Source organism: Saccostrea cucullata, unplaced genomic scaffold, assembly GCF_032062105.1.
Source record: "Saccostrea cucullata isolate Sc308-1 unplaced genomic scaffold, CSIRO_AGI_Scuc_v1 ctg1007, whole genome shotgun sequence".
NCBI classification, from domain to species: domain Eukaryota; kingdom Metazoa; phylum Mollusca; class Bivalvia; order Ostreida; family Ostreidae; genus Saccostrea; species Saccostrea cuccullata.
Genome location: NW_026940502.1, coordinates 56,526 through 84,256, shown reverse-complemented (window position 1 = coordinate 84,256; position 27,731 = coordinate 56,526). Strand labels below are relative to the sequence as shown.

General features: G+C 31.1%; 1 protein-coding gene across 4 annotated transcripts; it reads left to right on the top strand.

Moving 5' to 3' along the window:
* Nucleotides 1-27,731, top strand: LOC134255518 (homeobox protein Hox-C5-like). Of its 4 annotated transcripts, none has more exons than XM_062738050.1 (4): nt 1-23; nt 16,741-16,859; nt 17,603-18,252; nt 26,736-27,731. In XM_062738050.1, the coding sequence occupies exons 3-4, from the start codon at nt 17,721-17,723 to the stop codon at nt 27,023-27,025; spliced, it is 822 nt and encodes a 273-aa protein (XP_062594034.1). In that variant the 5' UTR covers nt 1-23; nt 16,741-16,859; nt 17,603-17,720; the 3' UTR covers nt 27,026-27,731. The 4 variants fall into 4 exon arrangements, with proteins under 4 accessions (XP_062594034.1, XP_062594032.1, XP_062594033.1 ...); XM_062738048.1 differs by lacking the exon at nt 1-23 and adding an exon at nt 3,148-3,333; XM_062738049.1 differs by lacking the exon at nt 1-23 and adding an exon at nt 12,934-13,350.

The window sequence follows — 27,731 nt, the reverse complement described above, 5'->3', positions numbered from 1 at the left end:
AAAAGAAACCAAAGTAAGCTTGGGTGAGTAGCGATAAATAAATTGACTAAAATCCTCTCACTGGCTGTACATTCATCAGTGTAGGGCACATTGTCGCTGTGGACTTTCTAACGTTCAAATCAGGCCATCTGACAAATTAAATAAATGATCTCAAGTCCAGCAGGAATTGTTTCTAATTTTCTTCAGCTAGATTACAAATAAATTGGTTTGTAATTTAATCACAGTAGTAAAATTTACAGTAGGTTTAGGAAACTAATAAAGTTTTAGAACATCAACTTCCTACAAATTTAAATATGCATTAAATTTTGGGGGTACTGTAGTAAATTTTGTGTCTAAATTTGTGTGTAATCAAATAGTTTTTTTCAGAACAATTATGTATATTTTAAATCATCTCATGTTATCAAAAACAAGAAAACATTATTTAAAAAAAAAACTATTTGATTTTAATGTCTAGCACACTAGATCCATGAACAATTTAACAGAGAATGAAAATGTTTAAATATCCCGTTTTAAGCTCTGCAATGCTAAATACAATGTACATTGTAATAAAATCTAAATATACATATTGTACAAGTATACATTGTACTTGAATCTAGTGGAAACTTGCACTCTATCTGGAAGTTAACATATATATTTTTTTTAACTTATGGTTGAAATTACATATAACTTAATGTATCCATTTTTGCCCTATCTTTTTTTATCTAATACTCCATTTGCAAAAGCTATTTTAATGTTATTTCTTTATATTAAAATGATAATATTAGATAAGTAAATAATGACACTTACCTGTAGTACATTGCTGGCTAACTTTTCAAATGACGCTGTAGAAGTGGGGTTTTTAAAAAATATTTTTATTTTTTCTTTTATTTATTTTTTTTTTTTGTTCTTGTTTTTGGTCTATATACATGCCAAAAATCTATATTCTGGCTAAAGGAAAGGTAAATGCCATATCAAAGCCTTTTTCCAACTGGGAAACTTTAAACTTTGACAACAACTGCTGTTTGATAAATGGTGAATTTTTTTTTAAATCTTATTAGATAAATTTAACCCATATATTTGAGAAAAAAATAAGAAATTAAGCGTTGAATCTTGACATAATTTTTAAAAAAAATTTTCATCAATAAATCACAAAATTAAAGGTTGGTAAAAGTTGAAAAAAAAAATTAAAAATGAAATTATTTTTGTTTCATCTTGATCCCTACAATTATAAAAAGAGAAAAAAAAAATTCACACTCAAAATGAAAATTCGACTCTTGATTTCTAAAATTCACATTTTTCTTTTTAAATTGGTAAAACAGAAAACGGAAAATTTATTCTTAAAAAATCCCCCAAAAAGCCTAAACAGAAATTAAAAGTTAAAAAAAAAATATTAACTAACTAAAAATACATTTATTATGTGTCAGTCTGTCTATCCTTCGTGAAGTTGTTTTATTGATCTTATTTTATTTCAAATAACTTTGGCGGAAGTAATCAGATGATAATAATTTCCCCTCCAAACTTGTATTGAAAACGAAAGTTAGAAAAAAGAGAGAGAACAAAAATACAGAGTATGTGTATACAAATATGTACACATGTGAATCAAAACTGATTACTTGTCTATGGTAGTACTCACTTGTTTTTGATATATGTCCAGTATCCATTTCTTGTGACCAAAAATTGGACAATTATTTTCATAGTAATTATTAAAGACATTAACGCCCCATAACATATTTTGCATTATGTAATGTTATTGTTTTTTCTAGTCCCATTAATGTACTAGTCCAAGTATTTTTTACTTTTTACTTAAACATATACATTTACATGTTGTACATAACTTATTTAGCAGGCGCAGAATATGTTCATGCAATCTTGTATTTTTCTTAGTAGGACTGTTAGCCTAGTTGCATGCTTTTTGATTGAGCATACTGTGTATTTCATGCAACAGGCTATTGTGTGTATTTTATTTGTTTATTGTCATTTATATTCAATAAATGACCTGTTTTATCTTTATGGAGGAGTTGTTCTATTTCTAATTATGAGTGGTAGGCAGACAGACATAAAGACATATGTACATCAGATGTGTGCATGTGATGAGAAAATAATCGCGGATACTTTACATGTAGAATATGATTTATTTCCGCCTTAAGTTTACTGCGCACAGCGGGGAGTGTAAAATGTACATTATATGTAATATTTTCTCATGGTATTTTTTATAATAAAATTATATTTTGGAGAGTTCTCAGTATCTGAAAGAAAAAAAAACAATTATTCTACAAAATTCAAATATTGAACAAGAATATGGCGGACTGATTCAAACTTCTTGGTAAAGGAAAACACGGTTTATTAACGTACATGAAAGAGGTTCAATCGTATTTTTGAGCCCCTACAATGTAACTCGAAATAAAAAAAAATATTCCACCGGATTATTATTATTTGTTTTTTTTGCAATTTTAAACTTTAATAAATAACTTATATAAGAATATTATATATTTTATTAAATAAAAGTTAAACAATATTGAAAACATTATGTGAGCTGTTTTAAAAAATCAAAACATAAAGCAATATTTGAAATTTTTACGTTTCTTATTTTTATTATTTTTTTTTTATATAAATTAGAATCCAATTCTCGTCAAATTTAATAGTCTTTCTAAATTTTAAACACCTGGCTCTTTATCTTCAAGTACATCAATTTGATTTGGTACGACGAAATAAAATTCTTCTTTTATTAATAAAAAAATAAATTTGTGTCATTACGTTTATCAAAACCGAATTACATTCATCTCAGGTGATTAATTAATGATGTGTTAAAAATCTACGGATACTCGACATTTATACTGTAAATACACTACCGCGTGATAATGAATTATAATTAAATTCATTCACTCAATTTTTTATTTAACATTCTCATCATTTACTGCATTTTCTAGCCTCATAAAGATTACAAACTCCCGATCTGGTAGTTAATAATTATTCCCCGCACGACAGTTACATTTATAATTCCGCAGATAAGCTACCCGAAATAATAACAATAAAAGTCATGTAAAATTTTACATATCTTCTTATTGGATTACACAAGAAGAACACGTGTGATTCTTGACATTTATAACTGATTAACTGTAGAGAAGAGCACGCCACATTAAGTTTTCTGAATTGGGTGTGTAACTAGTGCTGTTTGAGTTATATAGAGCCCCATGAAAAAAATATACTTATGCGGCCTAGCAAATATCAGCATTTCCATTGGTCGGTTCCTTATACATTACGAGATCTCAACAGGAGATTGCGCGAGATCAAATTATTTTTCCTAACCGCCACAGAAAACAATACCTTCATCAAAAGAAGATTTACAGATTTTGGGTAAGTCATATGTTATTTCTCCAAAGTTTCCCTCAATACATTAATTGAAATGATGAGTTTCTTTTATGAGGAAGCCAGTATGATCAGACAGCACCGCCTGAGCTGGTTATTGACGAAAACAATTTATGACCAAAAACAGTTTCTGTCTTCTGTGATTTATGGAGACCTGTTCAAATAGAAAAACGAATTAATTATTCAAATTTCAATTATTGCAACTAAATCATGACAGAACTTGCAAGGCTCTTCGAGTGAAAACCAATGTTTTGCAATTGCGCAAATTGTACTTAATGCAAGCAAAGACACTTAGAATTCATGATTCTACTTCAATCGATTTCGCTTTGTTTCCTGCATGCAACTAAAACACGCGTAAGTGTTAAACCCATTACCAGTACATGTTAAACTTTTGTAATTAGCGAAACAAATTTAGTCCGGATGCAGCAATTCCATCGGTAAAGGATGTAAAGAAAATGGAGCATATCTGAAAAGATTCCGGCAACTTTGCTGTTATGTGATTATTTGTAAACACCTTGTATGGGTTCCTTATGGCTCCCAGAGATCAGTCAGTACTACTATTACAAACGAAGTAGCGCATGAGTAAACTTCAAATTTTAAAAATAAAATCTAAAAGATTCGTCCCCTGATACTGCGATATAGCTTTGATCTTTTTAAAACAATCGGGCATATAATACTGCCAGCAATAAACAATCTAGATAATGTTACGTCGAACAGACAAAAGCATCGTGCTCATCTTCACGAAATAAACAAAGTCCCTCACTGGATCGTTAACAATAAAATGCTAATCACACGATGATGTAGATCCGAGCGTAAGACCTACATCAGTTATTAATTCTGATCTCAAATTATGATTAATTAAAACTTTAAAACCAGGAAAAAGATTTAAAGAGATTTTCGGTGATGAGATGACAATTAAAACAATCTGATTAATTATTAATTTGTATATAATTTCTTCATGTGCGGCAAATAAAACTGTACTCATCGCCATAAACAAACCTTGCTATTTTATCCCCTTATCGCCAACACGTTTTTTCTCCTGTCGCATAAATCTCGTGATCTTTAGTATTGTTACCATGTGTCACTTATTTATTCAAGATAGCCGAGGAGCAGAGCTATAAATTTACCCGTCCTATCGCGGCATACCGACCACAAGAAAAATGTTTATAAGAACGACTCTGCATCCGATGAGAGACAGGCAGATAGGCTGGAGAAGACAATGATGGAGTTCTTTCTGGAGGGTCAATCCAGACGGTAGCCGAGGTCTCCCCCGCTCCATCCAAGTCGAGACTCCTCGTGTCTTATCCTCGATCAGATATCAACCTCTGGTGCTTCTAATATAGCTGTCAGTCCCTCCGTTTTCTTTTCCTTAAATTATTTACACATCTTTTTTTCTGTGAATTTAACTTATTTGATGTCTTTCTTGACACACAAAGATCCAGCAAAAAAAAAAGTTTTTTTTCAGTTTTGATTATCAGTCTTTGATTGCTCAATTCTTGCAGATGAATGCGGTGCTTCTCAATTTCGTTCGTTTGAAATTTCTTTGTAGAAAAAGGTTGATATTGAAGTTGTATTTGTGAAATATCTTCTGAAAAAAAAAAAAATAATACACGTCTAAATATGCCGAATCAAAACAAATTAAGATTTGACTGTAAACAATTGTTCAGATGCATTTTTTTTTTTTTTAATTATTTTATTTTCAATTATTTATTTTGTTGATTTTTCATTATAATTATTATTAAATTTTAAAAACTATGCATAAATTTTAAAACATTATAAATTTCTCCCGACCTCGATCGGGAAATTTATTGTTTTTAAATGCAAAATCAGCCCAGAAGTTCTGTTTCCTGACTTTGTTTTGTTTCTGTATGTCTAGGATTCAGGAGGGTTTTATGAAAATGAATCTGATTCCTTCGTGAGTTTAACAACTGTGCTGAGCATCAATGAGATCCCACTAAGTCCTGATTAAAACTTAATTCTCTTTTATTTGTCGCATCAATCAAATCGATATACTGGCTCCTTATCTAGAATTAAGACTAATCTATTTTCTTCACAAAAAAGGATCTAGCACTAAAGTTGCAGGTTAAAATGTAGAACAGATACATGAGATATACACTCGTATAGAGAATGAAAATAAATATTTTTAAAAAAAATCAAAAAAAAAATTCAAAGGCTTCATACACAGTGATTTCTTCATTTACCATTAGAAATTACAGTTCTTTGAATTTTGTATACTTACAATCTAAGTTTTGAATAACATAAATTTGTTTGAAAATTAAAAGTTGGAGATGATTTTGTTCCAACAATACCTTTCTATATAGGTCCAGTACCTAATTGTTTCTTTTTCCTCATAATTTTGAATATTCCGTGCAGGTAAATCATTATCACTCGCTTCCAACCTCTTAATTGAATAATTTGATATTTATTTTGAAACTCAGCTTTAGACACCGTGAATTTCTTAATCCAGTTTTGTGATTACCGGTTTTCTACCTGATTTATTTTACACGGGAAGGAAAAATGAAATCATTGTTTTAAACTCCATAACATTCTTTACACATTGTAACCTTCCCTCTTAATGCAGTAATCGATGACAATTTATTGACAATATACGAAGGAATGTATCCTGAAGAAGTTTCATATTATTTTTACTTGTAAAAAATAACATTTTGGATATTATATCAACGCAGTTTTAACACTTAAAACGACGCATGATGTTGAAATAGTCTGAATTTTGATTGAACGATCATGCATCTAAATACTCAAATTGTTATTTTTTAATAATTTTCTTAGACACATTTCTACACATTTTACAATGTACCTTTTTCTCATATTTTTTCTAAAATATTTTTTTTTTATCTAAAATCGTTATCAAACGTTCATGCACAAAAATCATTGTACATGCAGCTGTACCATATTTACACACTGGGAATAAGAAATTAAGTTCAAAACTACGTTATTTATACATTATCTAAAAATCTAAAAGAAAGCTTTTTTTTTTAATTCGAGATTTACAATATCTTTTTTAAGCTTTCAACCTTACTATTCATCAAAGATTTTATCATACAGTTTAATATTTTTACGTTTTAAATAATTCGATTTTTTTCTGATTTTTCACAAAACCTGAATTTCTACGCACAGTTCCAACTAAACCTCTCGGTGATTATTTTCTTTGTCTCCTTGATAAAAAAAATCTCGAATGGCAGAATTACGAATTTGTCAACTTGGATGTGATTATTTTATTTATAAAGTGAGTGCAATCGCATTTTTGCAGAGGAAAATAAAGAACAAATATAGTACTCACAATGTCATTTTATTCTTTTGCATATTCTATTAACATTTTGCAACATAGCATAATTTAGCCATGCATACAAAAACCAAAGAATCTTTAATTTTTCTTAAATGTCGATTTGATCGATTGCAATGTCTCTCATACATTGTAAGTAAAACAGTGTATGTGCACTTATTGAAAAAAAATGATTTATTTCATAAGAGCAATATGATTTTGTAAGGAATAATAACAATACTCGAGAACAAACGAAGTATTACACAACGAAATCAATGCACCATTACAAAATAGATGACGACTATGCGATTCTCAATAATCTGACCTAAGTATAGCTTCCTATCAATTTTATGCACAGTTTTCCGGAATGTCATAAATAAGAGAAAACCAAATAATTCATGATATTTAATCCCAGACCTTCAGCAGGAGTTCCAGACGTATTCATTTTCTTCTCTGAACAGAATCAGACCAAAGCCAGAATAAAGAATCCTCAAAAGGGCTGCTCTGTTTTCGTCTTGTTTCTTAATACTTCTTTTGAGAAACGTTTTGTATATATCTACTTTTGCAATGATATTCGCAACCCGATTGCAATGTAACTACGATATATATCATTTGTTGGGCAATGTAGGCTATTTGGTTTTATATTACTGTGCATTGTTAATGGTGACACACAAAAGCACAGAAATAGAAACTAGATATATCTATTGTGTCAGTACTAACCATCCTGACCAAAACGATTAAGTTTTAAGCTTTCTTTTTTACACCCTCTGGTGTATTCTGATCTGCAGTTTATGGTGACAACACAAAGTCAATTTTGAATTTGGTATAAAGACATCTATCATATTATATAAGAGTACCGATTTTATAAACACAATGCTAATACACACGTCACAGAATTTATCCTCCTCAATTTTCATATAAAAGTGATTCAAATATTTAACGATTCGGTGGTTTATTGAAGTATTATGTCATGTCAATACAGGAGGTCATAATGAAGTTCTGCTCATTAGTCTCAAATCAGTGCTTTTCATTTAGGAGGGGTATGATTTCATTTTTGTTTTCGGAAGAAACACGTACACATGCATTACAATTTATTTAGGTGAATTTTTTGTTAAATGTTAAGTTAGCTTAAAAAAAGTACACATTTATAATTTTGATTTTATTTTTTAAAAATCATAATGTACACAAAATTTAAATTACTTGATAAAAGTTTTAAAATTCTATTGTATTTCACTTCTAAAACCAAGAATAAACTAAGTAGTCCGACGAAAAATGGCTGATATATTGCCAGCACGACGTTAAACAATAAACCATCAATGAATCTATTGTTATGTTACTTGGAAATAATTTAATTCTGGTTGTAACGCTGTATTTGATTGGATAAAAAAATTACTTTATATCATATAAAATGGGTTGCCTACGTCACAATGACTTTCGTCAAAAACGTATCAATCCGCCTGACGTTACATTCAAATTTTGTATAAATTGAAGTCATTTTGTTAGAACAATCATCTTTTTTTTTTACATCGAATGATTGAAAATTAAATTATAAGGAATGAATTTAATAACTACCCATTTTATACGGTATAAACTCGCGGTTTATAAAAAAGCGTAAACTGTTCCAACCCAGTTTATACCGTATAAAATGGGTAGTTATTAAATTCATTCCTTAAATAATTAAAAATTATGGTCATTCTGTCAGTTATGCTTTAAAATATCCACTGCATGTGCAACTGGGTATCAAACCTGGAAAAAAGTTGATGATACAGACGTTCAGTTGTACTTCGCCGAAAGTATGAACTAAGGTGGATGGTTGCGTCCTCCTGATCACGTGACACTGACTGGTTATAGTGAATGAGATCCATACACTGTAAGTCAAAGCGCTATCGATGAAAATGTTCTAAGTTTGTTTAGCTCGCCCGGTAACACCGTCTGAAAGTCCTTTTATAACACATACATGTATTGAGATTCGAATTCAGAACCATTGACATTAATTTCCGTGCTTTTTCTGTTATAAATAAGAATTTTGAAGAAAAACTTACTTCGGTCAAATTTTGAGGCAAACATTTTATTAAACTGAATGAATAAGGATACAACAATTTATAATTCGTACATGTATATCAGAGAGCAGATTATAAGTTGAAAAGAATTCCATATAAGTTATATAATTTTAATCTCTATTGCCTGAACATGAGATTTATTTTAGAACTCTTTAACTTAACTTATAGATTTGTACCAAATTAAACTTCTCTAAGATATTTTAATTGCAATGTAAGGAATTAATTGCTAAATTTACATTTTATGTGAAAAACTATTTATCAAACTCTTGAACTAAAGATTACATTTATATCTTTTTTTAATGCGCTTATAGGCCGAGAAACTTTACCTTTCGTCTGATAAGAAGAAAAAAAAGCAAACGCGAAAAAAGCAGTCATCGCTTAAAAAAACAAATTTTGTTTGTTTCCACGAATAAGTAATATTAATTAGCGTCGTAGGAATTTTGTCAATAGACTTCACGAGAACTGTACATGGCAATTTAGAAATTAAACTATTTCATAACCGCCTTCAACCGTTCATGTCAGCTATACAAAATTTCAAATAGAAACCATTTCATAATTGCCTTATTTTGTTTACGTCAGTTATACAAGATTTAAAACAGAAAAAAATGTACATTTAAAATCATTTATCGTGCAATAACTAATGACAGACACTAGAAGACGGAATTGGACCACAGATGCTTCTCTATATTTTTCATTTTTTAACAGTTCCATCATGCCAATACTTCGCTTTCTAATTTGAAATATTGTTCGCAGCTGACGGACTACTAATTGTCCGTACTCTCGTTAGCATTCGGAGAGTCTTGAAATATTTGCACGATTTCCTCTTCCAAAAAATAAGATCAGACTGTTCTGGCAAACCTGCGGAGGCTTCCGTCTGTCACATAGATACATGGAGTTTGTCAGAGCTTAGATTTGGGGAAACCGTTCTCGATAAACCTGAGTGTTCCGTCAGTGGGAACAACATACCCGATTAATTAAAACCAAAATTCCTCAGTATTTGGATCAAGATTTATTTGACAAAAAAAAAAAAAAAAAAAAACAGGAAGAAAAATAAAAAATTGTGCATATAAATGTATTTTCGTACTTTTATAGAAATATAGAAAAAACACGATCGATGATTTTCATGTAAGTGTTACATGTATTGTACATGTTTGTTAGTATTGTTTTGGTTTTCCTTTATTGTCATATATAATTGAGTTTTCGATCGAAGCAATATAAAAGTATTCTAAGAATTATAAAGGGCATATCTTTTCGAGCTTTTTTTTTTAATTCCCGACACTTCAATGTTTCCAGGCTTCCAGGGTACTTCTCTGTACTATAGAACTTGCAATTATATGCTCATATCATTTTCAGAGAGCGCAATTACTTATCAATTAAAAAAAATTAGAAAGTAGAATCAGTGATTTTCTAAGCAAGCTTTCTTTAGAATAAAACAAACATAACGACAAAAATAAGTTTTTCCTGTTTTGGAAATGTTATATGCTTCATCTTTCAGCACCGAGAATACTTCGCGTTAGAAATTGGTGATTTATCGCTGTTTATCGATCACTTGCTTTTTGTTGACTAAACTATGAAAAGTTTTTGAAGTTACTAGCTAAACAAGAATGGTTAACCACATCTTCCGCGGCCTGTACCGGCATCTAATTATTGTGCGGGTGGTTAATTGTACATTTTCTTTGAAAAATGAAATCTAAAGGTGAACATTGATAACCCTTCTGAAAACAAGCATTTGCTGGAAATCGAAAGTATTCTTAATACATTTTGATGTAGGTGGAGGTACAGTCGATTTCTTTCCAACTTTCTCGCTTTTCTCTAAGCTAAGCCGATACCGTTATTAAAAATTATACTTCTAAGTAGTGCATATATTCATATTTGATATCAATATCCGCAAGGACATGACGTTTAACTTTGATTCGAGTGACACGATTTAGTTTGGAAATGGTCAAATTGGACTCTGATTTGAAGTGCTTATAATGTGATATCCTATAATTTTTTTTGTTTGTTATTTAAGAATTTGTGCGGCTATTTTCTTTAATTGTAATACAAACCCTTATACTATTTTTCTTGTTATTATGATATATTAAGTTTTGATTACCTATTGCTTATCAGACAAGTCATTTTAACACTGACATATTGAGGACACCAGTCACAACTGGCTAAATTAAGAGAATAAAAAAGATTCAGACCTTTGAAGTTTGGCAATTACAGAGGTGTCTTCATAGTATAATGAGGGGTACTTTGGAAGCGTGAATCTGTGAACAACGAGTCGTCGTCTGAAAACTATCTACTGTGCCCCGGCTTAACCAAGCAATGGTTGGAAAGCTATTGGGTTTGACCCTGTCACGGAGGGCAGGTCTTGTATAGTTTATAGTCTTTGACGGTCTTTCGTCACTAAATTCAAACAGTTTAAACCTGGGGTGTTCCATTTCAAGGTAGTAAATTAAAAAAACTTTGTTTCAAATATACCCCAATACATGTGCAAGATTTATCTATGGTGACAACTGCACAATAAGAAGAGGAACTTATCGTCAAAAAACATCTCCACGAACTTTTCTTCTTCAGTAATTCGGAATATACGCCGACCAATTATCGAGCAAAGTTAATGGTAGAAATCAACAGCTTGTAAAGATATGGAAATAGCGTAAAAATACTAAAGTAATATATCATTTTGGTAAGCTTCACACTTGTGTCTTTATTGAAACGTTTGCGTAAAATTTGCAAACTTAGCGTGTTATTGGAAACCCTACTGTTGTGTTTTCCTGTTTTTCTTACCCTGGCCTTTGATGGGAATTTAAGTGTTAACATAACACTTAGAATACACTGGCCTGCCTGTTTCAACTTTTTTCTGTAAATCAGTAGGATTTATTTAAACGTTTATGGCCGCTTCAATCTCACTGTTGGCAATATGGTTTTCATGTAGCAATCAAACTATCTAATAAAGAATACAGATATTTCTTAATGACGAAGCATCTATAGCTTATTATAAATTATACTAGTTAATTTTTCTTTATTTATTCCTATATTTTTGCAAATTTTTACATTTTTTTTCTCTTTCTTAATTTTCGTATTATTCGTAATTTTTTGTCGTTTACTGACAAATCATTTAAATTTTCTGACCATATGTTCTTATTTTTTGATATTGAAAATTTGGAAAAATTAAAACTTGTTAAATATAAATTGTCCAAAAACTATCTATTTTATATACATATTTAAACTGATATGCACACACACATACACAAAAAAATTACCAAAAAATATTCAATGTAAATAAATTTTGCAAGACTTTGTAGATTACATGTTCATAAATACAAACTTACAATTATTATATTCAACAAAAAAATTTTTTTTAAGAAATCGCATTACAGACTGACTATCATTGGCTTCAAAGAATTGAAGTTTGGTAGGTTTTATGAGATTCGTCGCTCTTCATTTTTTTCATTGCAAACAAAATAACGCTTGCTCTTATTTTCTTTAAAACTTTTATTAAGTAAAATTGTTGTATTCATCACAGAAACTTTGCAAGTTTAGAAAAATGTTACAAGTTAGTGTTGACGTGAAAATCCTTCGAAATAATATTGAAGCAATTGAAAAAAAAATTCATTTCACAAATAATGCTGCTAGCTCTTATATTTGTAGGCAAAATGACTAGATTGAGCTAAAACAAATATTTGATAGAACAATTGATTTCATATAATTTGCTATGATCATAGATCGAGAATGAAAAATATATAACTATTTTTTTTCAAACTGGTACACACGTACTGCCCTCGTTTTAATAATGATCAGAATATATCAGGCTTAGTGTTTCGAGTTGTTGAAAATTTTGTCGATCTCGGGTGAATAAAGTTTCGTTGACAACCGAGACAACAAAAAGAGATCCACTCAGAGCCAGGCTACTGTAAGGCTTTATTAAGATAACAGTTTGTCGGCTATAAATAAATGATGACGAGCAAATAAAATGTAATGTGAGTTTTAGGGGCAAATAATGGCCATAAACTAAAATAATGGCGCATTAGGATCACACGGCCATAAAATATGTTACTTTCGAACCCCCGAGACCGGATTGGGGATATTCACTTGCTATATCGCTGTATGCATTGAAATCATCTTCGAATGTTGAATAATTAGATGGACTAACGATAATCTCATCCAATTTTAACCATGTTTTCGTTTCATTGAGGAGAAAAAGGAACATTTTACTCGATGTTGGAATCAGTTGTGGCAGGGTTCAGCCACCATGGAAACAACAAATGTCTTCATATACACGGACGAAGGATCAGTGAAGGTTTTGTTCTAAATGAAGAAAAGTGCCGTTTGTTTCAGCAATAATGTCAGGGATAGAACAGTTTGGCTTCGATCTGTTTGTGTCAGTCCTGATTTAACGGTAATTAAATAATCCAAGGGTAAAACTCTTCGGAATTCGTTCCCCGGGTTGAGCGGTTTTGTACCCATCATCCAGTCCTTTGAATTTAGGATCCACTGCCATATTCCTGTTTCTCTGAAATAGATGGGAAATGTCCATCCACGAATTCTGCCAGACGTGAAATTATATGAAAGACAAGAACTTCTGAGTTCACGCCGTAAATAATATGATCCTACACGTTCTACAAACCCCACCCATAGCTAGTTGAGAAGTGTGTTAATAGATGACATAAGGGGCAGGTTAGTGTTCAAGATTCATGTTTTTTGAATGGGCGATATGTGGAGTTTGCTCTCGGCATAATTACAGTAAGTGCTTATGGCCAAGTCAGCTAATTACTGCATGATATATTGTTTAACCTTTAAAAATGTATTAATAATTTCTAAGATCCACAGTTTCTGATTGGTAATTTTTAAAAACATCATGTTAAAGTATGGACGTTCTACCCATGTCTGTATTTTGTTTCTCTTGGGAAGGAACTTATTAAACTAATCCTAATTTCAACAGGTCATAAAAATTCCATATTGATGAGAAACTGGCATTGAACCCAGTATTTGTTCAGTAATAACATGTTAAAGTTGCAAGGATAAAATTTGGATTTTCGTTGAATTGTTGACACTGGTTTTCAGGAATTCCTTGCATGTTCCCTATATGTGCATGGGAATATGGTTTACTTGTAGACATTGAACTCTGACATCGTCATATTTTTTTTAACTTGTATAATTAAATGTGCGATGTGGTCAATTAAATGTTCTTCTGCTGAAAATAACGACACCAAAGCCAATCGCTTGCAAAATACTAACAGGTAAAGTTATAATTTTACATACCTTTTTGGATTGCATTAGATACGGAGACTTTGCTCTGAACATTTTGAATTTTGGCAAGTGAAATACAAGTGTTCAACAAGTTCATGTCCATATAGGAGGTAAATTTATAAATATACGTTGCATTGGAAGCATATTTCATTTAAGGAATATATTCTTAAACATATATGTAGTTGTCTAAGTATTTTTTTCCATTATATCAATTTAATATAATTGATGTGAGTGCAAAAATATTAATGTGCAAAAATCTCATGTATTTGTAAAGGAAATTTTATTTTAATATTTGCTTTAGATGAGCTTTCTTACCTTTCTGTTTATTCTTGTTCCTCTCACATACAATCGATTCTAAAAAAAAATATATTTTAAAAAATATATATAAAATTAAAGGGAATATTGAATTGAAAAATCAGAGAAAAAGGAATTTCGATTTTTTTTTTTACTAAGGTATTCATGAATGATGAAAAATGAGAAATAAAAAAATTATCGCAATCCAATGAAATTTTAATAAATATTTTTTTATTAAAAGCCTTTTTGTAATTGAAAGTACTGTACCTGTGTATATGTAAAATACAAAAATTCTCCGAACAGTAATACCTTTTAAGATGGTGGAATTTGGATGTTTTTTCACTGTACAATCTATTTTTACCGATGTATTTTACTGAAATACTTCTTTACATGATTTTACAAATGTAAGCAAAATTTAAGAATTTTTTTTTTTAATCTATTAAATAATTAATAAAACATTTTTAGAAAGAACTGAAAATATCGTTAAATGATAAAACTAAAATAATTATTTTAGAGATGTAGTATTTCCGTTGAAAATAAGGAAGGACACTGTAATTGAATTATTGATTGAGCTTCTCTTAAATGGGAATTTCTTGTAAATGAAGCGACATGATCAGTCTTGGTGGACGCTATACAATTAGGTAACTAATGGCAGCACGGACACAGGAGCCTGGACCACAAATCCTAAATGTTTTTTCATGGACCTTGACTGCCAAGGAAATAAATGTCTTTTTGGTGGCGAAAATGTTAATTTTCAACCATATAACGAAAACCATTGTCCATCCAAGAAACTAACAAGTTCCTCCTGGAAGACTTTTTCCTGGGAGAAATATAATTTAGTTGCTGCACGAGAAAATAGATTTGTTCATTCCAGAAAGTAATAAAGAAGAAGGTATTATTAGGAACAATTTTTCAAACTCAAGCGGACATTTCTTCAAACCAAATTCGACAAATCTGGCAAAATACATTCATCACTGAAATTCAGGCCGCTGGATGCGGAATGGCCAAGTTGGAACATGATTTAATCATTATTTTTGGAAGAAAATAACTGTTTCTAATTTGTGTACAGAATGAAAAATGTATTCTCTCGACGACTAGACAAACATAGAAAATTTAAATGAATTGCAGCAAGATGTCCTAGAAAAAAAACTTGCAGTAAATTATTTTCTGAAACAAATTTTCCTTTGAATAAATTCCAGAAAAAGGCGCCAATGAATATGGCACATCAGCTTTCCTTCTTCTTCCTAGTTCTCTATCCAACAAAATACACATCTATTTTTCTCTAAGTGAAGAAAAATCACACCATAAACATCCTGGAATGGGTTTTCCGACGTTCTACGTATTATGTCCCACTTGCAAAAGCGTTAAACTGATTCAGTTGAATTGGCGGGGATCATGGTCTAGCACATATTTTATAATGGGGGTATTTATTAAGTGAGGGTATTTATTATCCGAAGTATTGTTAGAAATAGATTTATAGGTGCTACAATTACAAAATCTGTCTGATCATGGGAGTTGGTGTGGAGGGTTGTGTGATTTAATAGAATACCAAAGGTCTGAAAAATTACAAGCACGAAATCAAAAATTTTACCCCCATTTAAACTTTGTTTCTGGTTTTAAAAATAATAGTACTAAGAATATTTTAAATACTTAAATTTAGCAGATAATTCCAAATTATTTTCACGCAGTTCTATTTGATTAGTACATTGAAGTTAAAAAAAATTGTTTCCCATATAAATTTCAAGGTAAACTGAAACTCTTATAATCTTAATTCATTAAATATTTGCCCTACAATTCTAGTTATGTTCCCTAGTAAATTAAATTAATCGAAAAATCGTTCATGATGATACCAAGGTCATAAAACTCAGAAGGTAATTTATTTTCTCGTTAATTGTCTCTCATTTAAAATTTTGTCGATCGATTTGCTTCTATCATATGCATAACATTTAATAAATTATTCTACTTAAAAAAAAAAAAACAGGAACAAAAATTAAGTCAAAGCATCATGAGCACTGATGATAACTTATTTTGATTATTGAAATAGCATGACGCTCACTGAATAGTTTTGAAAAACAAAATTAATTATTCAAAATGTTTGATAACAAATAATTCTTTATAATAAATTGCAGTTATATTTTCCCCCATCTTAATGTAAATAATTCATACGGAGACATGCGTTGGGGGTTGTCGTGCAGAACTTTTGCTTCTGATACGTTACATACGATGCTCCATGCTTCATTACGCGTCACTACCTGACTTCAGGTCATTGAATAAATAAGTGGCCTCCGCTAAAAAAGTAACGGTCTCTCTCGTCCGCGATGATTTAAGGAACAAGCTGTACGATTTTTCTACAAGTTAATATAATATTTTTTCGCACTTTTGTACACAAGATAAAACGGTGTTCAAACAACAGGGTCGAAAACAAATATACGTGTTATGAAAGAACAAGCTTACTCCGCCCGACATGACTAATGAGGTTATGGTCTGGATATAATATACACTTTTTAACGTTTTTTTTTTCAGTGTCTGTGTATCTAAATGGTCCACCATAGGACTTTGAATTTTGCCGTCGTCTTGAGACATGTGTGTTTACAAACTGGAATCAGTTCCTGAAAAAGCTTCTGATCAACTTTAACTTTGTGGTAAGTTTTAAACACGTTGATATGTTATCATCACATGTGAGCAATCGATTGGACTACTCTTTTCTATCAGGTCTTAATAAAAGTACACTAATGATATATCTATTTACTCATTAAGGAACAATGTACACATGTATAATTTTTAGAAAATGCTTAATATTATTTTTGTTTTAATCTTTTTTTTTCTTTATGAATAAATATATTTATTCATATAAATTCAGTCAGGAATATTAAATGTGCAAAATATTAAAATCTTAAGTGCATAAGACATAATGTAAAGACGTGGGCGGAGACTCAATATTTGTGCACAAATATTCTCTGCAGTATAAAAAAGGTATAAAATATTAAATATCTACTATTTTTCAACGTGTTAACTATAAATGACAACTTCAAACATTGTCTAGATGAAACGATAACTTCCAATTCATTGGGCCATTTAAGTTAATTTTACAATACCCACGTGGTTCACGATTAATAACCCCAGCTCTAAAAAACATTCAAACCATATTACAAGAGCAACCGGATGTATAGTTTTTATGACTGATTATATATTGCGTGTGAAAACTGATATTTTTTTACCAGTGCGATATTGTAGACTTCATTTTTTTTAAACCTTGCGCATCATTGCTAAACATAAGTTTGTTTACATTTAAAGGTATTTGAAAATAACTTTCAACCTTTCATGACATTTATCACACTTACGATTGGATTTTCTACTCACGTGACCATCAATGGCTTCGTTTCAGTGGAGAGTGCAGTTGCCGAGTACCAAGTTTCCTCTGTTCTGCATCACCATATTTCATTGTCAAGGCGGCTATAACTGACGTCAACGACATTTTTACGATCTCAAATTATCCAGGCCAAATGAGTTCTTATTTTGTAAATTCTCTATCAGCATGTTACGGTCAAACTATGGGAATCGATTGTTCAGATGGAAGTTTTCATAGAAATGGAAATTACCAACACACGGGTGCTTTTTATCCTGGATTTCCTAGTGCTCGATACCCATACCCATCAAAAGAGGAAAGACTGGACGATAACGATTATTATGGAGGCCCCAGGCTCAGTCATTTACCCCCGTCAAGCCCTTGTGGCTCCCCACATAGCCTCAATACGGGGACACCTAATTTACCAAATGTGCACCCAATGCACGAACGTCCCTCGTGTAATATCCGGACTGGCTCCAGTAACAATTCATACTATCACAATGAACACATAGGAGAGAGGAATCGCTCCTCACCCTCCCAACAACCCCCCTCAACCTCACCCTCTTCCCAGCAGCCCCCGGGTCAGGGCTCTGGACCCACCTCTCCCACCTCCCCCCGGTCTCATTCGGACCAGCAGTATAACAGCCCGCAGATTTATCCCTGGATGAGGAGAATGCAGTACACACAAGGTTAGTTTATTCCTCGTTTTATTTTATCTTAAGTTTTTTTTTTTATTTTATGCAACTGTTTTTTTGTTGTTGTTGTTCTTTTGAATGTGCTTCTTTTTTAAATGTAAACAATGGACTAATACTTCTTAAATATATTTTTTAAAAAATGTTTATTACATTAAACAAATGATGTCTCTATTGCTTCTATGTGGGAATTATGGCTTGATAATTTAAAAATGTAAATAAAAACTAAAATCGACCCTTAAAAGATCTCTTCTATTCAAATTAGTATCCTCTATCAAAACAAGATTTATCCTGCACATTTGGAGATATTTTCAGTGGATAATTGATGGGTTCATTGGCAATTTTGTGTTGTTTTATTCAGAAGACAAGTTATCCACAACTGCTGAAAAATGTAGATTTAACAAAAATATTCTTCTTCAGGGGGGAAATTACAAAACGAAGAATCACGTTTGTTTGAATGTTGAATATTTCATAATATTGGAAAATATTTTATTCCAAACTCTAAAACATAATTTACGGCGTAATCAAACTAAAAAAATATGCATAATTTACAAAGTAAACAAAAAAAAAAACAACTTAATTTTGAAGATATAAATATTATATAGGGACGGAAACATTATCAGAAAAATTTTGAAACAAAGACCGTATTGAATTACGTTGCTGAAATGCTATGTACTAAATCCATTCAAATGTGAATGCTTTTAAAAAAATCGAATATAATTAATTTTAATGACTCTCTATTAAACTGATAGTTTTTTTAATGTCAAGTTTGTTTACTTGTATTGCTGATTTATAGCTTTTAAAATTCAGATAGTAAAATAAAAACCTATTTCATTGGAATAATATTAAATTTAGTTCAAAAATACAATTTGCCATTTACTTGTTCTTTCATCAGTGCAATTAGCCTAAATGGTTGGAAAAAAAAAATTAATAAATTTGAAAAAAAAATTGTTAATTTATTCATTTGCACGTTTAATTAATGCAGTCGGCGATTATTGCATCCAAATTTTTGTTAATGTAAATAAATCTGAAGTTCTGGTGGAAATAATATAAAGTAATAATGTTCTTCTCTGATGTATTTAATCGGTCATTTGACTCATTTCTGGGTGAACACTTGTAAATACAATTGTACATTTCATACTGTTACACTCCGAGAAGCTGGGCTCTACATCACTTAGGAAAACGCGCCATATTTCATTTTTATGTATCTTTAATTGCACGAATGACTGTTACTCCCGGGGAACACCACATAAAATAGATTCTCCAATACATTTTTTCCCTGAAGAGCTTTCGTTGAAGGCAAATGTGTTGTTTAACATGCTGGGATTATCGGGATCTTTGTTTATAAATCAGAATTTTAAAAATACATATATAAAGAAATGCATGTCATCTAGATTAGAACATTAGAGTTTAAACGCAATATATCAATAGCATTTCCTTCCGTTTCTCTGATAAATTTGGTGATTTGATGTAAGAATGTATAATATATTGTTATTTTTGTCAGAGTTAAATGTAACCGTGATATAACTGGGTGAGCACTGTTCCATATTTATTAATTCCTGAGAAATAAGATTCATGTGACCACAAAATGCACCCTGCATTATAAACAATTTGTTATGGTGTAAAGAAAAGATACAGCTTCTGTTTTTCTCTCATAAAAAATCGGCTAAGTTGACTAATAAAAAATCTCCCCCTGCTTGTTAGGGGCTGCGGGTACTCTGTCTGTTTAATAAGATTTATTGTAGAGTAGGCGCCGTTCTTTAAACTTAAAGCTTTTCACATTCGAAGATGACCATGTGAAAAGAGGAATTTGAAGAAATTCCGATATAAGAAGTAAAGGTTTAATTCTTATTTATGGTCTGACATCTGTAACATGAGAGTTAACTTAAAACACTGATCCGAGAGGAGATCGACTGGATGTGCAGCCATATTTTCTGTTTCACTTTGTGATTTATATTTTGTGTAAGCCGTAAATCTGGCAGTTTTCTCTTGGCTATCTTCACGACCCATAAATTTTACTGGAGAAAAAAGATCCTGCAATATGATTCTCCTGCAACTCATATTTACGAGAATCGGGAACAAAATACTTCGCCATCAGCTGTAAATTTCAACTTTACTAAGAAAAAGTATGTAGAATAATGTGTCAAATACATGTATATAATTTTAAAAAACACTACAATGATTAAGCTTCCTTAAAATCATTTTTTTCTGCGTCTTTCAGTTATAAAAATAATTAAAAAAGAAAACTTTAAAGAAGGAGATACACAGGAATTTTGTCGTTCTCAAATACTTTTATTTTTTTATTTTCAAGAGGCCAACAAATAAATTTGAAAACACTGCTAAATTAATTAAGGTTTGTCTTATAAATAATAGGGAATGTATAAAACTGCATGTTTTTAAAATAATAAAGTATTTTACCATATGTAAGATTTTTGAATGAACATGTATACTCTAAATAAACATCGTTCTTTATTTTAAATATTACAAAAATGTTAAAAAATAAATGCACAACGAAAATGTTGAAAATGTATGACATAGTGATGAGTATACAAATCAAAGTATGAGATCTCAAGCTCATTAAAAGGTAATAATTCAATTTTTTTTAAACTAAGACAAAATTTAGATTATTTAGATTTAGGAAATAAGGGGGAAAACGCTAACAAATGAATTACTTGATTTCACCTCGTAAAGATGACCTTATATCTCACAATGCCAACAGTCGTTTCTGTTTCATCATTAATATATTATGAATTTTACTTTTCCAGAAAATGGGAGGTTGGGGTTCTCCGTTATATTCCAGTGGCATTGCAGCATTAAATGTCGTAGAACGCAAAATTTTATAAATTCAAAAACTAGACATTTAAGCATTGTAAACAGTAATAATTCTTCTATTTAAAAAATCGCATCAAGTACACTGTGGTCATGTATTTGATACTTCGAATATTATTTTTTATTTGCTGGAGAGTATTCAATTTGAAAAAAAAAATCTCTCTTCATCAAATCTAGCACAGGAGTATTCTTATAAATTACCCATTTACTTTTATATTCTGTGAAATTCATTATATTGTAAAAATTGGTGCATGCTGCTAAGGATCCATCTCAAAGGGAGATAATCCGGGACAGTTATGGGCCATTTATCGCAAAACATATTCCATCATGAACGTTGGTTTGTCGTTTTTAATCCAGGCTATTTCATCATTGTGTCATTTATGTTTTTCCAAATTACGTGCGCCCAAGGTATTTGTAAAAAAGTGGATACTTTTTTCCCTTTATAATCTATTGAGTCTACTTTGAAGATAGTCGTTGTGCGCTTTACAGTATAATCCAAAGTATGAAAAATTTCAGCTACCCGCGGCTGCTTTTTAAGTCGGCAGATAATGGAAACATACAATCTGATTTCTTCTTAGAGATCAAAGAACGCGATCTGCTCAGAACTTATCGTCATGAATCACTGTATTACAATATGTCTTGAAAGACTTTTAAGGGCTTAATTAAAGGCACAAAAGGCATTAATTACGCGTCGTCTTCCTTTTTACATAGTCCTTTATGCAATATTTGCTAATTTTTCTCTCTGTATAGGAATTGCGATATAGTTTTGTGCAGATTTGGCCACCATATAGAGAAAAGAAGGCCACACAAATGAAATAGATAATAATTACCTGTCTACAATTGAAATTGATATTCGGAGGGCCGTCTATCTAAAAATCTAAACACAAAACCCCTGTGATCTGTATTTGGACTGAAAACTAAACTGGAGACTATAAAATGCCGATTACAGCAATTTACGGTAAAAATGACTCCCTCGTATTATATCAAATTAGTGCATAAATCTTGGGCAGGTTCTTTATGATAAATGGTCTTGGACAAGGTGAGATCCGATGGCTCATATTATTAAACCGTTGATCAGAGTGGATCACATTTCGTCGTACAGAATTACATAGGAAAACAATTAATTGTATACAACATTACATGCATAAGTAGACAACGACTCTCTATACAATCGTGTTCAAAACCAAAGTCTGTTAAGCCACTTTTGAATACAAGGTATTCTGGACTCGACAAGGAAGGGTCGGGAAGCCAGGGTCAAGTTTCTTTAGAACCCCATGCGTGTTATCAGGGGAACTTTAACGTTCATCTCTAAATTTTAAGAATTTATAATTCCTTTAATATAAAAATATTTGATTGCAATGATCATTATTTTCCTATTAAATACAAACATAAATCTTCCGTGGTCCTGCACAGAAACAAAGCCCGTCTCTCATTGAATAAGAGTACAGCGACTCCATTCCGCATATGAAAAGAAACTCGGAACAAAAAGTGAATCAAATTATTCCACAGATTAAGAGCAGTGTCAAATGTCCAACAGCCTCCCCCAAAGTAAATTGTATTGGGGCAGTCTATTTTGATTTTTTCCCCTGACTCAACGCTAGTATTCACAAGTCTCCAAAGACAACTAATCAGAAAATCTAATGTAACCCTTGCACTGACAGAAAATAAGGGATCAGCATTCAACGTTATAGAATTTCAGACTTTACGGTGTTATCTCGTCCACCCAGGGAGAAACTCCTCTAGTATCGCGCAAACACAGATTTATCTCTACATGAACCGAACATTCCTAGGTTAGGACTATTTAAAAGTTTGCTTTTTTACTTTTTATCCTCATCTGACAGTTAAGTGAATTAGAAAAAGGAAAGAAAAGATGCATGTTCTACATCAAACTCACTGGTATAAATGAAAATTCAATTAACCATTTAAGGATAATTAAAAAAAAGGTTTTTTTACTTAACAATGCATTGAGCAACGAATGATGAAAAGGGTTTAATTGATACGAAGGCATTAATTTGTCTATAATAAACAGTTACACGGTGTATATAATAAATGGACTAAAGAATTAGGGCATCCTTCGTGATCGCTAACTTGCCAAATACCTAAAGTAGTTTGCTTCTGACCAGAAAAAATGACGTTTTGACTAAGATTTACTGCTAGGGGAAACATACAGGTGTTTGCTCTGCGCAGTCAAATGGCGATGGAGCTGAACTGGCAGACATTATTAATAATTATACACTAACAGTGAAAACGTTTGCGCAAAAATCTGGTCATACATATAGATGTTTTCCATGTAGATATTGCATAAACAGAAATATTTGTATTCTAAAAAATTAAATTAAAAAATATTGTCATATGTTTTTAGCTTGTTCAAATAAAATTTCAAAAGTTACCGTTTGCAGTTCTTAATTTTAAAACATCAAATTTTAATAGGATTTTCAAATTGTATATCAGTTTGTATGAATGTTTGAACTAAGAAAATTATCATTAGAGTCTTTTACGAGTTAATTAAGAATGTCAATTAATATTCTTCTCTGACACGATTTGATTAATGCGGTTAGGTACGGTGTGGGGAGGCTGAATATATTATAAGCAATTTGGCCCATTTAGCTTAGACAGCCTTTCTTTATTTTGCATTTTTTGTTTTATTAACCGATTAACATGAATATATCTTCCTTAAATTTTTATCATTTAAAGGACATGATGCATCAGAGAGGAATAATAAAGCATGTTGAAGAAGACAATTTACAATATCACAGTGTCCTTAACATTACAAGTAACAAGGGTTTGAAATCAATAACCACTTTAAACAGTTTCAAATTCAGAGACGGTGCTATTTCAGTCGAATGCACATTAAGGAGAATTGTTGGTGGAGGTAGACTATAAATCAGGAGAACTTAGAGAGATGTGACAACGTTATTGTTAAGATGCTTTAATGTGAGGTGCCAAATAAGCCATAACAAATAAATATTCCATAAACAGACACCGTCGATCTAAGTGTGTGATAAAGATTTATATTCTGCCTGTTATAACACACATAACCATGTCCTTAATATAATGGCCCTTAATGATCATTTCTGATTATGTTTGAAGAGCATTTATTGATTGTTTTAAGATTGTCTTATGAAAGTTTTAAGATGATCTATGAATTAGTTTTACTTTAATAATTAAATCTTTAATGAAGTTTTTTAAAAAGGTATTTTATTATTTATATATATATATATAGAAAACACACAATCATACAAATATATCTATCTTTAACTTTAAATGTTATTACCTAAGTTCACTTTATTTATTAGATACACTGACATGAAATTTGAACATATTTTATAGATTTCAGACTATGTTTCTGAAATGTTTTCAGACATTCTTGATTATCAGACCTTATGAGTGAAACGTTTCAGACATTTAAATAATAACATATTCATACATTAAAATTTCTCACACGTTTATAGCCGATATGAATGGAATCTTGATACCGATAGTACCATTTTTATAAACTACATTGCCCTTTAAAAAATGTTGTCAACACTCAAAATAAACAGATACCCGTATTTGTGGCAAAGATATCTGATTGTGAAGCACGAGACTTCGCGCTTTTCAATCAATTATTAAAAATATATTCAAATTTGCTAACACGATAGCCGCCTTAACTGTCAAATTTTAAATGGATATAATAACTTTTATGCACATTAAACACCGTGGTGTTTTGAAATGTTTATCGCTAAAAAGCTTTTGCAGAGTAAAGGACGCAGAGGTACATGTACAAAATTCGCCAGATTAAAAGTTGCTTTGAGATTAGACCTGTGAACTATGTGTTGACAGGGTAAACGAAGCAGATGCTATTGTACTTAAACTTTTTATTGACTTATAAAATATCCGCTTAATTTTTATAACCGTGGCATTTGTTTGCATAATCTGCTTATTGCAGAAAGAGAATAGATTCAACTGCTAGTTCAGGGAAACCTTGTTCTGTAAGAAAAAGATTTGTCATGTCCTATAGGGACCTTATGGATCACCAGACATAATGAAAACATCGGTTAGTTTATGGCGACTTCTTACAGTTTAACGGTTCCTTTGACATCCCCGTAAACCAGACGTTTCTTCCTAACTTGTGTTATGTTTGACGTTTGTGTAGAACTCCTACTGATCTTCTTTTGTAGGAATATGCTAAACTGCTTAACAATTTATGTATTTATGGTTGGTGTAAACATAAAAGCATATTATGTATTCATGCTAATTTTGACGGCCCATCATGAAAGGCGTCAAAATACGTCTCCGTCCTCATAACTCTGACTATACAAGTCAGACCTGGTGTTGTTTGACAGGGACCTGAATCGACAGACAGGACCTAGTACCGACCTCTGGTGGACAACTGCTGTCCAGAAAGGATACAGGTGTCCGGGGCCAGGCAAAGAACTGACCACAGGGGTCCTTGTGTTTTATATTCCCGTGTCATATGTCTATCTTGCGCGTCCAGATGTACATTAAACAAAAATCATCCGGCAATTCGAGAAAAAAAAATCAAATGAGTATTTTTGGCCACTGCTCTGCTTTGATTTCTTACAAATCGCATTGTTGAGTTTTATCATTTACCTTTAACACGATTTTACAAACAAGATAACGTTGGAAATTCTGACCGAAAAGCGATGGTTACTTCCATGGTAGAAGCTGTGGAACAGTTGTAGTTTTGTTGGACCACATACGTTACACTCCTAATGAGCTGTCACATGATTCATTTGCTTGACACATATTGTCACACATACACATTTTATATAAGCTGCCAAAACCAAAAATATATATCACTTAAAAGTTTTTAACATGTTGACACTTTATTAAAACTATTCCTTTTCTGAGCTCATTTAATTTTGTCACGTCTGTCGTTAGCTCTGCGTTTTTTGTCGTTCATTTTCTAATTCATGTTTTTCATATATAGAGTGTAACGTCTACGTTTTTCAATTTTAGATATTCCGTTTAGATAAAATTAAAGATTTAGTCTATATATGTTTATGATTCCATATGTAATTAAATAAAATTTGCCTAAAAGATATGGAAAGATATCAAAAGATATAAAATGATATGAACACCATACTGTTTGGAAAAAAATCCATCAGCTTCTTTATATAATATGTATTTTTTATTATTAAATGTGTTCTTTATAATACTGTTTAAAATGAGTTCTACCTCTTTAACCTGCCCTGTTTCATCTCATATGACATTTCTTAAATAATAAAAAAATACTGTATAGTCCCCTCATTGAATACAGAGTACATCTAGATCATTAATTTAAATATGAAACTTTAAAAAAGTATAAGTCATGTCAAGCTGATTTATATATTTCTGAGAAGACCAATATTTAAAGTTTTACAATTTTTTTTATTTCTGAGAAGAACAATATTAAATGTTTGTACGATATTTTTTTTTTATTTCTGAGAAGACCAAATATTAAAAGTTTGTACGATATTTTTTTTTATTTATGCGGTTTGCATTGACACAAGGGTATATACATGTATTGAATATTAAGTAATTATAGCATGTTCCTAGTATTTTGTAGTTAACGAATGCCTAAAATGTAAGCCCACTTATTAAAATTTTAGTATATTATGTTGTTTAAAAAAAAATTCATTCGATGCAATATTTATTTTATGTTACAGAAGGAAACGATGGAGAATCGAAACGATCTAGGACGTCATATACACGTCATCAGACACTTGAACTGGAAAAGGAATTTCACTACAACAAATACCTCACTAGGAGACGAAGAATTGAGATTGCGCATGCGCTTAACCTTACAGAAAGACAAATAAAAATATGGTTCCAAAATAGACGTATGAAGTGGAAAAAAGAACATAAACTTTCACATATAGCGAAGAATATGAATTTCTGTAATGCTTTGGAAAAGGCCGCTGCTGAGCATGCCCATGAAAACAAAATGGCATTGTGAGATGTCGGACAAATTTAATTTGACAATTCCGACAATCGGTTTGTATCCACGCACTTAGTTGGATTTAACCAAATAAACAGCCAAAGAAAAGTCTGCTGTTACGCCATCACTTCCAAAGACGGCTTCGGTTGTGATGAAAATCAAAAGAACGAGAATACGAATACTCTACAAAAACTCGGTTTATGAACCAGGGTAAATTAAACCACATGCTTGTTTTTCGCCATATACATGTATACATATTTGTATTTCTTTTTAATTACATGTTTGAAACTTTTGAAGTTCGTGCGAGAGGATTCAAATCTTCTGTGAATGTAGTTTTGTGATATTGTGAATTCAAGAAGAATGTCCGCATAATGTTCATAATGTTATTGGCAATTTATTACTGTGCTTTTTCTATCCTTTTTAAGTATATTTAAAAGAAAGGGATAAAAGTTAATAACTTCAACTAATTGGTTCGACACATTGGGTTTGCTAAAGGATCGCCTGAATTCCATTGTGAATAGGACTATCGCGAAATATACACTGTGTCGATAATTAATTATTGGTCATTTCTTTATCGAACTGATCGACTGATACCTCAATAATCAAGCTAAACATATCAAGTTCATTTTTTTTTACTTCTTTCTCGAGTCACTTTGATTATGATTTAGACTGCCAAAGTAGATTTATTATATTATTTGAAATAAAATGCATTATCCAAACGTAA